This window comes from Diceros bicornis, chromosome 23 (assembly GCF_020826845.1).
Source record: "Diceros bicornis minor isolate mBicDic1 chromosome 23, mDicBic1.mat.cur, whole genome shotgun sequence".
Classification (NCBI taxonomy): Eukaryota; Metazoa; Chordata; class Mammalia; order Perissodactyla; family Rhinocerotidae; genus Diceros; species Diceros bicornis.
The window spans coordinates 46,518,567-46,536,267 of record NC_080762.1 but is presented as its reverse complement, the minus strand read 5'-3'; the positions used below and the strand labels follow the sequence as shown (position 1 = coordinate 46,536,267).

At 36.9% G+C, this 17,701-nt stretch overlaps 2 protein-coding genes across 7 annotated transcripts in view; one reads left to right on the top strand and one right to left on the bottom strand.

The window, feature by feature from the left end:
- NT5E (5'-nucleotidase ecto) overlaps positions 1-4,415 on the top strand; it is a 55,150-nt gene extending 50,735 nt beyond the window's left edge. Inside the window, exon 9 of the mRNA XM_058566684.1 lies at positions 232-4,415. Within this exon, the coding sequence (XP_058422667.1) occupies positions 232-395 (164 nt within the window). The 3' untranslated portion in view covers positions 396-4,415. The remainder of the gene's footprint in view (positions 1-231) is intronic.
- Positions 4,416-11,815: 7,400 nt separating this feature from the next.
- SNX14 (sorting nexin 14) overlaps positions 11,816-17,701 on the bottom strand; it is a 66,461-nt gene continuing 60,575 nt past the window's right edge. For 5 of the 6 annotated variants that reach the window (XM_058566679.1, XM_058566682.1, XM_058566677.1 and 2 more), the window contains 6 exons: positions 16,720-16,843; positions 16,283-16,447; positions 16,024-16,119; positions 13,654-13,745; positions 13,219-13,275; positions 11,816-12,033 (listed from right to left, as the gene is read on the bottom strand). In XM_058566679.1, coding sequence (XP_058422662.1) covers positions 11,995-12,033; positions 13,219-13,275; positions 13,654-13,745; positions 16,024-16,119; positions 16,283-16,447; positions 16,720-16,843 — 573 coding nt within the window. In that variant the 3' untranslated portion in view covers positions 11,816-11,994. The remainder of the gene's footprint in view (positions 12,034-13,218; positions 13,276-13,653; positions 13,746-16,023; positions 16,120-16,282; positions 16,448-16,719; positions 16,844-17,701) is intronic. The other variant, XM_058566680.1, reaches the window with a different exon arrangement.

The following is a 17,701-nucleotide window of genomic DNA, read 5'->3' as shown; positions in this document are numbered from 1 at the left end:
TTCAATATTGAACAATGGGCACATTTCACATCTGGAACATGAAAAAGCAAATTCTTTGCACTTATGATCACCACTATTCTTGTGTTCTGTGACACTTTATCCCTGCTTGTGAAAGGAGTATCTTCCCTCTTATAAATACATAGGACTTTAGAGAAATACATTGGTTTTCTCTCTTCTTGTTAATTGATAATTACTTTTTCTGTAGTTAAAATAATGTATGTATTTTTATAGGTGACCAAGATATCAACGTGGTTTCTGGATACATCTTAAAAATGAAAGTAATTTATCCAGCAGTTGAAGGTCGGATCAAATTTTCTGCAGGAAGTCATTGTCATGGAAGCTTTTCTCTAATATTTCTTTCATTTTGGCCAGTGATCATTGTGTTATACCAATAGCCAAAAATTCTCCTTGCCATTAATGTGTGGAACTGCATTTTTTCTCATGTGAGATTCAAGTCTGCCTTTTAGGAACTGGCTTTGTGATGGTGTAGACCATCCTCGCAGGCTCCTACAAGCTGAGCTTATAGGGTCATAAATGAAGACATTGACATTATCACTCAGGATCAGCAACTTAGCAAGCACACAGGAAAAGAAATGAAAATGGGCCCTAAGAGGGGAAGGCCAACCATCTTTAGTTTACATGTACAAATTTTAATAACTTTTTTAAAAATTTTAAACCATAGAAATCATTTTCCTCCTTTATATCCATTCTAATCCACCAAACAACTTATGTTTACATAGAATTTCATCATTTACAAGGGAGTTTTCAGCACATTATCTTACTTAATGCCCATATCTTTCTTTGGTAGGCAAGACATGTACTGTTTTTCCCATTTGACAGAAGAGGAAACTAGAGCTCAGAAAGAGTTGACTTGTTCAAGTCATACAGCTAAAAGTGACAGATCCGAGACCTGCACCTAGGTCTTCTAACCTCAAGCCCAGCACTCTTTCAACTATATCCAATCAATCACTGTTCAGAATGATACTCAATGGTCTCCTCTATTCATAACTATCGATAGCCACAAGCTCATGGATGACAAGTCTGCTTTATTTCTGGTCTCTATTTTTTTCCTTTTTAGCTCCTGTTGTTATAACGAGTTTAATGGACTAAACATAGGGCAGCATTCTGTCTTGCACCCATGTGCCTTTGATGAATCAGGGAACAAATGGTGCCGCAGATAATGAGAAAGGCCAGAGACTGCAAAAGGCAGTCAAGGGGCAGGGAGGAAGACAAGGGAAGAACAGGCCACTCAGGACCGATTTACATTACAGAAGAGAAAGAGCTGAAGGGCATTTAGATTTGTTAAATAGATTTTTGCTGAGGAGCAGCATAGAGCCTGACACATGGTATTAGCTGTTAATAATTTTATGAGATTCCATCAGTCCTGCCTTCCTTCTTCCTAACGTGAAGATGTCATGAGAAGAGAACCTTCTAAGACAAGGTATAATTCTAAACCTGCACCTGTTCCTCCCCAGCAAGATGCCAGCACTGTACTTATCCTAGTCACACACACACACTCTCTCCCCTTCCTATCCTGGTTATGGAAAACCCAGAGGGGAGACAAGGGTTGATTTTTGAAAGTGGCATACGTAAGAAGTTTGACGTCAGCTCTGCCGCCATGTCCGAACAATCACTCTAAGTCCATCTCAAGTACAGATATGAGATCTCCTGCCCGGGAGTGGGCCCCTCAGAATGGGTGCTCAGGGAACACCTAGACTGATGAAATGATTTATGCCCAAAGATCAAATCCTTGCTTAAGGTAGTAGTGATACCATGTGAGCCTGCTCAGCACTGCATAAATAATTCAGCAAGAAATGGGAACCTTCACCTTAAAAAACAGTGAGCAAACAGCAGCTAGAGGTTTGGAGAAGGAATATGTTTGTTTCTTAATGGTTACAAATATTAAGTTCTCTTGATACAAAATATACTTTTAAATTTCATAACCTCTTTATAAAGGTTGCTGCAGTAAAATAATGCCCTCAGTTCTATGCATATACGATTAGTTATAAATAAACAAATGTCAGTAAGATTGTAAGAGGAAAATTAGAGAAAGGTGTATTTGGGGTATATTTTTTATGCTTGGTCAGTAAAATAGGATAAATTCTATTGGAGCACAAATTTTTAAAAAACATTTTTGTAAGTTTTCTAAATATGTGTGCATGTATTGTGCACTGGTTTAAGAAATGACCTCAAAACACTTTGCAACTGTTGATTCCAAACAGTAAAATTAAAGATATGCTCCATGTTTTTGGTGGTTATTTCTTCTCTCAAGAAAACACCTATAACCCAACACACTATGAGTGAAGGAAAACTCTTTGACAGTTTATCACTGGTATCGTTTCCCTTGACCATGAGCCCCTTGCCATCTTATAACCCTCCCTATCCCCCTTCTCATCCAAAAAATGAGAAGAACGATACATGCAATTTTTAGGTAGAACAGTAAATAAAGGGTGTTTTAAGCAAGACAACTAAATTTTCTGGCTTTCATGTACAGAATCTAATATAGAAACCATTTTGAGGCCTGTAGTGGTTTCCTAAAAAAAATGTCCACGCTAGATAGTGTTGGCGATTTTAACTAATTTATCTGAACTGGCTGTGCATCTAAGAATCTTCCTCAAGCATACTGTTGACACAACAGACCAGTTGTTACATCTTGGTCAATCTCACACCTTAAGTCCATTGGTGGCAGAGCTGCCTTCAGCAGTTTGCAACAAAGAGTAAGCTGGGTTTCTCAGAAGAAAGTTTAGGCTGCTAATAGTTGTCTATTAGAAGAAGTTGCTCCCTCAGGGACTGTGTGATCCCATGGATGCATGTCTAGGCTTGCCAAAATTAGGGAAGGCCCCTGATTAGTTTCCTGGGGCTGCTGCAACAAAGTGCACAAATTGGGTGGCTTTATACATCAGAAATCTACCATCTCACAGTTCTGGAGGCTAGAAGTCTGAGATCAAGTTGGCAGGGTTGGTTCCTTCTGAGGGCTGTGAGGGACAATCTGTTCCAGGCCTCTCTCCTACTTTCTGGTAGCCTCAGGCATTCCTTGCCTTATAAATGGTATTCTCCTCATGTTTTTACATCCTTTTCCCTCTGTGCACGTCTGTCTCTGTGTATAAATTTCCCCTGCTTGTAAGGAAACAGTTATACTGGATTAGGCCCACTAATGACTTTATTTTAATCATATACAAAAACCCTATTTCCAAGTAAGGTCACATGCACAGGTACTGGCGGTTAGGACTGAAGTCCTGCCACAGGACCTCAGCATCTTTTTGGGGGAAACAATTCAACCCATAACAGTCCCCTGGCATGATCAGCTGGGCAGCCCAGAGGCAACCAGCAGCTTCTGTGTCCGATATATTCTGCAAATGAAAGGTTATAATTAATATTATTTTTGTACTGGTAAAATCATATACATTTTTGAAGTTGATTTGGTTCAACTATAGCAAATCAAAAGGAACCAGTTTTCCTACCTAATGCAGTCAAAAGGAGGAGCTTTAAACTTTTGTAACAAATTGGGAGATTACTAGTGAGTAGTACTGAGGCCTCTATGAACCTGAATGAAATACTTTATGAAAACATTCAGTTAACAAATAAGCTAGTCAGGATATGAAAACAGTTTAACTCTGATCCATGACAAGGATGCCTGGCGTATTATAAACAACAATGGAAATTTATAGACTCATTATTCATGAGGATTCTTGGTTGCAAAAAACAAGAAAATGTCTGTAAGCAGAGACATATCAGAAGGATATTAGCTAGCTCCCAGAAGCATCAAGAAGCATGGAGAGTGAAGCCCAGAAAATGGAGAGCAAGCAAGGAAAGTGAGGCACTGCCACAGGAGCAGTCTTCCTCAGACACCGCACTGGTGCTGCTGGGTTCACCTCCACCCACAAGGCCTTTGACTTCCTGTGCCTCCCTTCACATGGATCATCTAATGAGCTGAGCCTGGTTCAGGCCCAAACTTTCATCAAGATAGACGGCTGAGTGAGGATTTTACTCCAGCCTTTTGGCTTCCATACTGAAAATCGATGCCTCCTCTCCCAATTACCTTGGAATTCCCCCAAATAAATATGTTCAATTCTGCACAATCAAAAATGAGAAATGGCTCCTATGAATACTGAGAATTTTTAAGTACAACCAATATGTATGAAATGATACGTTAAAAACAAAAACATTACCTTCTGAGTTTGTCTTGAAAATTATACTGAGTTCTTAACTTGCTCATCAACAATGTACATTCACGTGTGTGATATTCAGATTTTTAAGAAAGCCAAAAATGCCATAAAAGTAAACAACACTGCAACCTTTTTTTTGGTAAGACAATCACTAAATAATTTGTAAGCATATTAGTAATGAAATCAGCCTCTAAGATATGTTGATATTATTTTATAAAGAAAAATAAATGTGACTAATCAAATTTCTAATTGAACTTGAAGTTTTTAATTTGATGGGGTTTTTTTTCAGACCTATACTCTATAGATGAAGTAAAGAAATCTATACATTTTAAGAATAAACATAAGTTTTATTTTACTGGTAAAATCACAATGTATTGACTTTATATATCAGCATTATCACAAATAGTGTTCCTGAAAATTTCACTAACTTATCACGTCGTGAAACTATTTTGTGATCATAACTTTTGTGTCCTACCTAAGAAATAATTATAGCATTATGCCTGCTCCTCCACAACACAGATATATTATTACTCTGCTCAAGTTTTCTTCATGTAGCCTTGCCTTATTCTTTATTGAATAACTATCTTTGGGTAAAAGTGAAAAGAAAAGATGGAACTATAAAATCAGAGACCCCAGACACTACTGTAGAATAAGTCATAATGAACAAACCAGTAATGGAACCTCAGTAATTATTGCTCTCTGGAACTACACCACAAACAGGTAGGCTGCTGGCCCCTTGAATATCTGACAACTGCTTAACTCTACCCTTCCCTCTCCCATCCAGGAAAGGCCACAACAATGCAAGTGAATGAGAGCAGCATTACAGGGCTAACATGGAAGCCAATATAATTCACATTTAAAATATAAATAGAAAATAAATCACACACAAACTTCACTACTTAAATTTTATTCACTGTAATTACTAGTCATCTGCTTCAAAAAGACTAATCAAGGGACACCAGTGGGCTCAACACCAGAGCTGAGACAACTGCTAATCTCTACTAAACAGCAGCCATAATCTTAATGCCAGAGGTACCTCACAGAGGGAGAAGAATGTGTAACTATTAGAAATATTAATAAATTATAAAAATTAACACAAATCCACATCATTTACAAAAGATCATTAATCTATTTATTATAAGACCACATGAATATCTTACAACTTTTCATCAATATAGAAAATTAAAACAGAGTAACTCTCAGCATGTGGTGCAATTCAGCAGGCTGCAGTGCTTTCGTAGGGCTGTTCTCTGTCCTCTGGAGCTCAGCTCACTGCCACCCCCAACTTACTGGTATCTGTCAGTGTCCACACAGCTGCATCTCCTATACACTTAACTTCCTTTAATTATTCAATATTTTGGCCACATTCAGTATAACTTTTCTTGTTTTTGTGGTTATTTGAAAAAAAAACACCCTCAGTCTTTGTGCTCCATCCTAACTTCTCAATGGTTACACCCCTCCTACATCCCCTTCCCTTCCTCTCCAACATCCCTCTCTGCTTCCTCCTTCTCTGGAAACACCTCTGTTCTTACCTGATTCAGAAATCTGGGAGTCTGAGTCTGCATCACCAGTATCCTAAGGTTAGCTGACATGATCACCCAGCCTGCAGCACTGGTTCAGGATCGTGCACAGAGGCATGTGCCCTGGTCTCTTCAACACTTTTCACTCTGGCAACAGTCATATAAAAAGGTGAGGGACCTAGATCACAGCCATATCCCTGCCTCTTAACACCCTCCATGGACATTCCACCTCAGCATCCCCCACAAACTAATCATTTTGTATCAATCACCTTCTTAGTGCCAATTGTTGCTGGGCTATGCACGGGTGACAGAGGGATGAGTAAGACACATCCCTGCACTTAGACTCTTCACAGCTGAGTGGAAGAGACAGATAAAATTAACATCTAAAAACAGAAATGCATGCTTGTATTTGTCTATCCAGCCTCTCTTCCTACTTCTGGAAAGAGCCCCCACTCTTTGGGAGACACTGCACCTCTCCTATTCCAGGTAGTTCTAGTGGGACAGCTAATTACAGAACCAATCGCCTAGCCTACCTGGAAGCATACGACCTAGGCCTCACAATTATAGCGTCTGATCATCTTGGTCTGAGTTACTGGCACAGGGACAGGCATGTGACGGAAGCCAAGACAGTAAGAATCGTTCCAGACCTTTTACATGTGTGTGGATGGAGAGAGACAAGCTCCCTTTTTTGCCCCTCTGTATCCTCCTGTGATTCCACTGTGGCTTGTAACTGTCCTCCCCACGTGCAGGCATCTGCAAGAGTGACAGCAAACAAGGTGGAAGCTGAGGCAAGAAGTGGACATGTGTCCACAGAGTCCTGAGACTATTGAAGTGCTGGGTACGTCACACTGAGGACAGTTCCATTACTGCCCTTCCAGAGTTGGTTTACATGAACAAATACGTTATTTCTCTCTTCTTTTTTTAAAGCAAAGTTGAGTTCTGTCACAATCAAAAGCTTAAACCAGCCCAAACTAGGAGAAAATTTCAAGTTTCCCTGAGCACGTGTGTGTGTGGAGGTGAGGAGGGAGAGGAGTTAAATAGGAAGAACACTGTAGACAGTAAGTAAACAGGGGTAAAATCCCTCAGGCAAAATTATGCAGTTTTCATTCTTGTACCACTAAAATGGATCTTAAAAACTTTAGAAAATTACCTAAAACACATTTCCTTACAAAGAAATTTCAATGTCACCCATTTTTTCAGACTTTTGAGCCACTTTTTAAAAATTAAGTCTCCAAATAAAATAACTAGGCAGCACCCTCCCTATTTATAAGAGTTCTTGGGAGTTGCTTACATGTCCCAGTTGCTGCATATTGCTCTACGCTGCTCAAGGCTTTTCCGAAATTTCTTTAAGTAACCTCATTATCACTCTCCATGCTGTACTAGTTTTCTGCACTTTCCATTGTCCCAAAATATGGATACAGTACTCCCTTCACTCCCAAGAGCAGCTAGCATGAAGTTGTAGTGTAAAAACAAAGCTTTACTAAGTGGGCATCAATTGGAGGGACTTACAATGAAAAAGAAAACTTATAACCCAATGTGTGATATCAATGCTCCTGAAAAGCACTGGCCAAACCCATCACATGAAGTCCCCTTTGGGGTCCCTCCTCAGCTCCCTTCCTGTTAAGCGCTGGAGAGCCCAGGGCACAGTCCTTGGACTGCCTCTCTTTTCTATTTACATTTAATCTCTTGACGGTCTCATCCCCAGTTTCATTACTTTGCATCTGGATGCTGGTGACTCACAAATTTCTATCTCCAGCCTGGATCTCTCCCCTGAACTCCAGACTCATTAACTACAACTGCCTACTTAGCATCTCTAGTTGGGATGGTTAATAGGCATCACAAACTTTACATGTCCAAAAATGAATTCCTGATCTTTCCCTCAAAACATGTGCTGGTCAAAATCTCATTTAATGGACCCTTCAACCTTTCTATCACTCAGGCTGAACCTTGAGGTCATCCTTGGCTGCTCCCTTTTTCTCAGACTTACAACCTGTCCATTGGTAAATCTTGTTTGCCTAACTTAAAAAGAAAAAGTCTTCAACTTCCTGACAACTCCACAAGTATTACTCTGATTCAAATCACTGTCATTTCACCTGAATTCCTTCAACAGCTTCCTAAATGAGCTCGTCTCTACTTTTGCTCCACTTTAGTCCGTTCTCAACATTCTCAATATAGCAACCATTGTGATAGTAATACCAGTTTGATACTATAAGCAAGAGCATGTTGATCACCTGCTCAAAATCTTTCCATCATACTCCAAGTAAAAGTGACAGTTATCACCATGGCCGACAGGGCTCTTTGTGATCTGGTTTCCCATGACTGCTCTGACATTATCTCCCTCACTCCCCATGCTGTAGCCACACTGACCTCCTTGCTGTTCTCCCCATGAGATGGGCACATTCCCACTCAAACCTTTGTACTTGCTATTTCTCTACTGGGACGTGGGCCCCCAAATACATGCACGGCCTGATTTCTCCCCTCCTGCGGGTCTTTTCTTCAACGTCCCAGACCACATTATTTAAAACTGCAACCCTCCATTCATACCACTCTATTTCCCTCGAGTTTATTTTTCTTCTGAGCACTTATTAGTTTCTAACATACTATACTATTTCCTTATTTATTTTCTTTATTGTCTATGTCTCTGAGCTTGAATGTAGGCTTATAAATGCACAAATATATCCCTACCATCTAAAACTGCCTGGCACATAGTGAGTGTTCAATACACACTTGTCGAATAAACTGAATAAATCAGGCATAATTCCTTCTCTTGTACCTCTCTGCCACCCTCCTCACTCAGTCCAAAGCCACAAAGCCCTTTTCTCCAGCATCATCCCTCCAGAGAAAATAAATCAAGTAAGAAAACCATTTCTCTACCTAAAGAAAATATCCTTTTCATTATGCAGAACAGTTTGACTCTTCGTTATTCTAACCCCTCTGCAACCAAAAGGCCAAGTAAGTCTTCCCCAAGAAGGATAGCCGCCTTTCTCCAAAGATTAAATTTGTGGTCTCCTCTCCCTGCTCCCTAATGGGAAGGTGATCACCATTTATCGAATGGTATCCCTTTTCCCTCCCCGCTTTTGTTCTTCTGCATCAGGGATTAGCAAACTACAGCCTGAGAGCCAAATCCTGCCTGCCACTGCTTTTTGTAAACAAGGTTTTATTGGAATACAGCCACATCCATTACCTGGAATGAACTAATTCTTTAATATAATTTGATAGAAAACAATCATAAATGTCAAATTAACAAAAAATCGTGAAATAAAAAACTATTTTTCACTGGATTTAACAATCTTCTAGGGGCCCATAGGCCTCAGGTTAAAGACTTCTCCTCTGTGTTTCTAGCACAGTTGAAGAGATTACTGGATAATAACAGAGAGCATATTCTTTGAAATTGAAATATAGTGGACTAGCAAGATCTATTCATTTGCTCATTCATTCAGTCAGTCATTTTTATTCTAATACTGACTATATCTGAAACTAGAACTTGTGTATATATCATTACAAAGTTATGTGAGAAATAAATTGCTGTTGTTTAAACCACCCAGTCTAGGGACCTGCCCAGTGGCGCAGGCGGTTAAGTGCACGCGCTCTGCTGCAGTGGCCCCGGGTCCGTCGGTTCGGATCCGGGGCATGCACTGACGCACCGCTTGTTAAGCCATGCTGTGCGGCATCCCAGATAAAGTAGAGAAAGATGGGCATTGATGTTTGCCCAGGGCCAATCTTCCTCAGCAAAAAAGAGGATTGGCATCGGATGTTAGCTCAGTGCTGGTCTTCCTCACAAAAAAAAAAAAAAAACATACCACTCAGTCTATGGTATTTTGTTATGGCAGCCCAAGCAGACTGATACATTCATAACAACTTTTTTCTCATCTAAATAAACAGAATATCACAAAAGTCTGTTACAAAGAACATTGGCAAATTAGACTTCCGTTTATATTTCTATTGTAAAATATAATGTTTTAGTAAGTCAATAAATGATAATTTAAGTGCTTGCTATCAACCATTTCTCAGAATCTTCTGATACCTTTAACTAAATGATTATAACACAATCTTATAATGTCCTTGATAAATTTCAAAGTGCCTTCCTAACTATCTACTTTCATTTTATGCCCACAACCAGAAACATTGATAGTTTTTTCTATAAACACATTTCAAAATGTGAAGGTTACGCATTAGAGGACACACATAAAGATGGAGAGAAAGGAGTGTACAAAGTGAAATATTTGAAATACACCAGGGGAACATACTTTTGAAAGGGATCCAGAGAGTGACTACTTTTAGAAATAAAAGCTCCTTCCATGAGGAAACAGTGACAAGAACACGAAGACTAGAGACAGATCTAAGTTTGAATTCTAACTTCACGACGCTCTCTGGCTTCCATATCCTCACCTATAAAATAGGAATAATACCATCTCACAGTTACTGTGATGGATGATGAAATGTGATAATGTATATAAAATGCCTGGTCAATAGAGATTGCATCTAGTTCCTTTCCCTTTTATAATGTAAATGATTAATTTTGTACGTGTAGATTTTTACACATCACATTTCCCTTAAACAGAGCTTACCCACTGCTATGGATTGAACTGTGTCCTCCTTCACATGTTGACACCTTAAACCCCAATGTGACTGTATTTGGAGAAGGGCCTTTAGGAGGTAATTAAAGTTAAATGAAGTCATCAGAGTGGCCCCTAATGAAAAAAGACTGGTGGCCTTAAAAGAAGAAGAAGAGAGAGAGAGAGAGATTGTTTTTTCTCTCTCTCCTCCCACACACTCACGCAAAGAGGTCATGTGAGCACACAGTGAGAAGGCAAGCTGTCTGTCTGCAAGCCAAAGGAAGAGGCCTCAGAATGAAACCTACCTTGTCAGCACCTTGATCTTGGACTTCCCAGCCTCCAGAATTGTGAGAAATAAATTTCTGTTGTTTAAACCACCCAGTCTATGGTATTTTGTTATGGCATCCCAAGCAGACTGATACACTCATAACAACTTTTTTCTCATCTGAATAAACAGAATATCACAATTCATACAGGAATAGGTGAGGATGGCATAAAAAGGGCTATAAAATATTTTATTTTCCAAGTTCACCATGACATTTTAAATAATAGTGTTCAAAATGCTATGGATTTAAATGGGAAGAGTTAGACTGATTAATTTTCTACCTGTCCTTGAGAAATTAGTAAATGTTTAAGGCTTAGTATTAAAGCATTGGTTCACAGAAACTCATAGATATTCTAGAATTTTCAAGCTATTAAAAACATAATGGAACTACTGACAAAATCTTTTAAAAAATTTACACCTAATGACCATTTTTAAAGACCTTGGAAAAAATAAGTGAAATGGTATCATTAAATGGGTTAGTTTTCCAAATTATATTTTAGACTTCCCACATTACCCAGGTTAGTGCCTAATGCATAGTTGAAACTCAATAAATATATTCTGAATGAATGCTACAACCAATAACCAAACACAAAATGCTCAATTTTGAAAGACAAATTTGTTTCAAGGAGAAACGTATAGCATGGGAAGGAATTATAAGTAGAATGCTAAACACTGAATCTTTAAAAATAATCATTTAAATAACTTTCCTCAAGGAATACAGTTAATCCCATATTTTTCTTTTGGAGAGACAACAAACAACATAAACCAAAAATCTACTTGACTAAATCGTTTATATAAGCTTTTAGAATATAGTTACATAGATTCAGTGAAATGTCGTTGCAATCACACAATCACAAACATCTGTATGTACTCAGTTTTCACACCCAAAACGGCTATAACCTATCAATCATCCAGTAAGAGTAAGGAGAAGGCCTTTGTTTGTTATTAAAAACTCATAAAAAAAAGTCTTCTTTATAGACAGTTAACTACGTAGACAATTTTTAAACAGGGAAAAAAAATCTAACAACATGTACTAACTCTAAATAAGAAAGCGAATCAGATCTTACGCCTGTTTTTCCACACCAAACATAATTACTTTCAAAGTGATTACAATACAAAGGTTATTGATCTTATCTGTTTGACCTAAGGGGATTATGAATTATCCCTATAAAAAACAGCAATAACAAGTTATGTATGTTCTAATAAAATCTGGATAACAGGTATAAAATGAAAGGCTATGAAACTCAATCAATTTTAGTCATTATTAAGTATGTTAGTCTTTATTAAAACAAAAAAAATCATAATTTCAGACACTGAATTACATGATATATACAAGAATATACAAAAGTAAAAGAAAAAAAAGTACTTATCTACTACACTAGCACAGCAGAAATTTCAACTGGTTATTCTATCCCAAATCCAAATGTTTACATCCAAGACGTCACAGAGGTAACTTCCTTTTGTACCTAAAGTAAAAATAAAACTATTTAGGCGCCAGCCCCGTGGCGTAGTGGTTAAGTTTACGCACTCCACTTCAGCGGCCTGGGGTTCACAGGTTTGGATCCCGGGCGCAGACCTACGCACCACTCATCACACCATGCTCTGGCAGTGTCCCACATACAAAACAGAGGAAGACTGGCACAGATGTGAGCTCAGGGACAATCTTCGTCAAGCAAAAAGAGGAAGATTTGCAACAGATGTTAGCTCAGGGCCAATCTTCCTCACCAAAAAAAATATATAAATTAATCTATTTAATAGAAGACAATAAAATAAGGTTCATTTGTGAATTGCCTAACAGTTCCAGTGTATTAAAATTCTGACCTAAGATATATAATATATAACCAAAAGAAATTAGCTGGCATATGCCATAGATAATATTTACATTTTAGAGATGAGAAAAATGGCAAGGTATACAGATGTTATAAAGTCTCCAATAGAGAGCTGAAGGTTTCCTAGTACTGATTCCCAAGAAACTTGAACATAAAATGTCCATAACTGCCCCTTTGTTTTATTATACATTTTAATGTTACTATCACTTGAAAGGTTATAATTAATAGGTAAATAGTCCAAATCTGGTTTTCTCTACTCTATGAAACTAACATTTCATTGCTATACCACAACCTTATAGAGTAGTTATTTCATCTGACCAAAATATAAAGAGTTAAAAATGACTTAAATCTTTGCTCAAAACTCAAAATCCTCAAGACTCAATATAATAGTATTACCATCCTCCAATTCCAATTCATTTTGTACACTTGGGTTCACATAAGTTTAACTGCTTCAAAACTACTCCAGCCTGACTTACAGAGCCCTCAGTGCTCCAGATGACAGCCTGAAGAGCCTGGCCCGTTCTAGTGCTAGGACTTAAACCATATCTTTCTCTGGAAAGACTACAGGGTATAACGTCCCTGCCTGCTTATAATTGGGAAGGGCTGAAATCAAGGCAGAGGCTACTCAGTTCCTGCCCCTCAAAATCCACTCTATGTTTGAGCACGTTGAATAAAGAAAATATAAAGAGCCATTTGTTAAGGTTATTCATTTTTAAAAGGATCACAGTCACAAGGGTTTCCTTAATTTTTGTGTCCCTAATTAAAATAAGCGTCAGCATACCGTTAAAAACATAAAGAATAAAATTGCTGCTTTTCAGTTACCTTATTGAGCTCTGGAAACAGTTCTTGTATCACAATGTCCAATAAAACATAAGTCAGCTAAAGCACCAAAAAAAAAAAAAAAATTTGTTTTAAGATATTATACAAAAAAAACATAAAAATGATAAACACAATTCAGGACTGTGGTTACCTCTAAACAGGAAGGCAGGGAATAGAACTGACAATATGAAACAAACACAAAAGTAGCTTCAATAGCATCACACATAGACATTTTATTATTATGCCTCATAATTCACTTTATATTAAATATTTTATATGTAACAAAAAACTTTAGCAGGATACAAAATTGTAACTGTATTAAGATCACAACAGAATATGTATAGACTTGGTGTATAGTATATGTATGACCTATGTATAGGTTTGGTGTCATTCACCAAATCTAGCGAACACCAGTCAACCTGCTTTAATGAATTTTACCTGCTTGTTGAGAACTGGTTGCTGCAAGCCATCAAACAGAAGTCTGATGCTTTCATACTTGGCTTCTTCACCAATACACTTGACTATCAGATCTAAAAAAGAAAGCCACATGTGAAACATTTTTATATTATAAAATAACTCATCATTAACTGGATCATAAAGCAAAATCTCCATCCTGTTTTCCAGATATTATGCAAAAACCATAAATCAGCATTTCCTAAACCAGTGCGTCTGTAAGAGGCTCCTGGAAAAAAGAGTTCTGTGGTCACGTTGAGAAATGCAGTATCGTATCCTCCTTTTGGAGATTCATGATGTACAAAGCATTCTGCAAGATCTGAGGAATGCTGCAGTAAAGGAATCTGCTTACACTATGAAGTGATCAAAGACAGTTGGGAAATAATAGATATTGTATTATCCCATTTGGGTAAAACAAAATAAAACCCTAAAATTACATATGTACATTTGTACATACATGTATAGAAATGCATAAAAAAAAGTCTGTGAGGATTAACACCAACCTGGACCATGTGGCTACTTCTGCACAGTGGGGAGAGGATGGCTTCTACTTTTTACTCTATATATTTTCATAATGTTTGAATATCTTAATATCAGAAAAAAAAAGTTTCCTTAATTTTTTAACATAGACTTTCCTCAATGAATATGACCACTTGAATTTACTTCCGTACTTTTTGCATAATTACTATTAACCGTCTCACAGAACAATCCTTTTGGGAAATGTTTAAACGTTAATTTAGAGTCCAAAAAGTTCCGATTCATATTTGACTGCATAGCTGTCATGTATCACTCTTGTTACCAAAAAGAGTCAGTCCTTATTAAAATCTCTGCTGAATGTTTTCCCCCAAGAAGGAAAAAAAATTACTCTTAAGGTACTCAAATATTTGTCCTTTCCCTCCAATCGTAATGAAATTCTTAATGCTGTTCATGGAAAATTCTCACTTTATGTTTGCTTCTATGAGGTAAATCTAATCCTAAGAGGCAAAGGCCAAATTCAATTTACAATAAGTCTCATCGATCCTTGGTATTTTCACTATATGTGGCTCAATATTGATCTTTGTGAATCCTCTAATGTACCAATACTACTCAGAATTTCCCAATTAATATGTGTGAAGCATAATGGACAAAAATAAGTGATCCTTTCAGATCCTTCAGGAGACACTAAGGAAGAAACGAGGAGTAGAGGACAACAGAAAGGCTGCCAAGCTTACTCACTAGCTGAATTACTCCTTCCCAAATCAAGTCTTGAAGTAGATGGGATTCAAATTCATGCCTCAGCAAAATAACAAATTATTACATTCACTGGCTTTCCACGTTGTTCCTGAACAAAACTAAGACTGCTAAAACTATGAATGCTTAGGATCCTATATTACAAAACAGGTAAGAAATCATTTCATCATTTTCATACAGAAGACTTATTCAAAAATAGCTTTGGTTCACTTTTATATTCAGACCAGGGATTTAACTTAATTGTCTTCACAGGGAGCAGTAAGACTATTCTAAGACTAATTTTTCAACGATGAGAATTCCCTAAGGTACAGTCCTAAGCCCTCTTCAACTCTTACACTGTATTTTCTCCCTGGGGATTATCATCCACTCACACATGACTCCCATATCTCTATTCTGTACCACTGTTCCTTCGATTTCCAAACCTGGATGTCTAATTGCTTACTAGACATTTCTTCCCGAATAATGTAAAGGCCCTTCACACTCAAAGTGTCCCAAACTAAGTATTCTCTGCTTTGACCTCTTGACACTTTTTCCTTGTATTTCCCATCTCAGTAAGAGGTTACTACCATTCATTTACTTAGTGGACCCAACGCTCCATCCTTTACAGGAGAGGGGGTCATCCTCCTCCTTTGAGATACTCTATAACTTGAACATGCCTCTATTATCACATGTATGTTTTATCTGTATGTCTGTCTTCCTGCTACACTGAGCTACCCAAGTACACTTTTTATATCCCTTGCACTTTGCATACTGCCCGGCACACGCAAGGTGCTCAATCAATTTGTAATGAATAAGTGAATTCTGATCTTTTATTCACACAAACTAGTGAAGCTCTTCGCATGGTACAGTGGGCAGCAGGCCTACAGTTGTCCCATAAACACAGTCTGATTGTAAGTTATCATTGAAAGAATTTGGCTAATGTGTGAGCAGAAACAGCCTTGTCAAAGTTTTTAGTGCTAACATCATAAAAACCAAATTTTATTTAACTAATGAGTTAACTTTAATTGGTCCTTATAACTATTTCTAAAATGAAAATTCACAGTAAAAATTAACCTCAGTAACTATTATACATTGTGACCTCAAAGGAGTGCTAATATATATTAAACGACCTCTTAAATACTACACCTGGAATGTAATTCATCATTTCTTCAAAGGTCTGTTTTGCTCGTTTTTGCTTATCTTGGACAGAACGAGGTTCAGAGTTTTCACAGAATACAGCATCTAAAAGAGATAAAATGAAATATTTGCTGGAATTTTCACCTATTATACACAAAATATTTCCTCATAGTAGAAATACTAATAAACCAAAGAAAAACAAGACTTCTCACTCTTTTAGATCTGATTAAAATCATTAAGAGTACATAAAACATGAGAAAATACAAACCTCTGAGAAGTGTTATGAGTGACACCAGACGGTGCTCCTGAAATAGCTGTTCTAGCTTACAATGAAGATAGTAGTCAGTATACATTTCCAGGGTGTTTTTAAAGAGGATTCGAGCTCCCATTAAGAGATGATGAAGCCAGTCAGGAACTTGGAAAACCACCCGTCCTGAGAAGGATCACATGGATATTTCATTATTCAGATAAATAGATATTTTGAACATTTTTCAATATAAAAAACACAAAAGGTCAATATTTTATTTGTAAACACTAGTAACTTTACCATATTCAAGACCAATTGTATTCAATTCTTATAAAAGAAGTATCTTCAATTAAAAAAAAGTTACAATGGGGCAATATTCAAGAGCATTAATTGGCATCACAGAAGAAATATGATACATGAGTGAAAATAGGTTTTAACAGTAACCACGTAGATCTTACCTACGTACATCAGGTAATCATAGACTCCTTCTACAGTCATCATCTCCATAAAATAATTCTGATTTTGCTTTCTTTCTGTATTCTCAGCACGGTTTGCATTATTCTTAAACAGATCATTGAAAAGCTAAGGTAAAAGTTGAAATAATAAAGAGATATATAGTTTATTATACCTGCTGATAATAATCACTATGGCTAAAGTGACACAGAGTAAAGGCACTTAAACTTTTTCCAATCAAAACAGAATATCAGATAGGTTAAGATCTGCCTCCAAAATTCCACATCTATACCCAAAATTGAATTAAAAAAATACATGTTCTCTCAAAATTACATAAAAGTCCACATTCATTTTAGACATAATACATAATTCATTATCCATAAAGAACCCCTTTGTTTTTTATACCAAAAGGAGCAAATTAACATATAAAGATATATAAATATATTAATGATAGCTAATTTTAAAACTAACATGATTTAAAGGGTCTGTAGAGGTGAACATTAGCTTTAAGCCAAGTTTATTTAGACAATATCCAAAGAAAGACCTAATCAATGTGAAAAAAAACAAGATACGAAGTACTACTTATAGTAAAAATGATGAAATGCAACTAAATCTCTTTAGTTACCTACTTACCCCCAAAATATGCAAAAAGAGTCAATTATCAATAATAATAATCAAATAGCAGAAATTAAGGAACTAAAAAAAGTCTGATAGAAAAGATCAACAACGCCAAAAGATAAAATGGACAAAACCTTTGGCAAGATAGATTAAAAAAGAAAAGGAAAAAAAAAAGAAAGAAAAAGAAGCTACAATTCAGGAATAAAAGGGGACATAACTACAGATGTCAGAGAAAATGAAAAGAGAAGAGGGTATTACTGAAAACTTCAGACCAAAAACTTTTCAAATTTAGATAGTGGCAAATTTTTTGAAAAATATAACCTAGCAAAAACTGACTCATGAAATAATAAACCTGAAGAATATCATAAT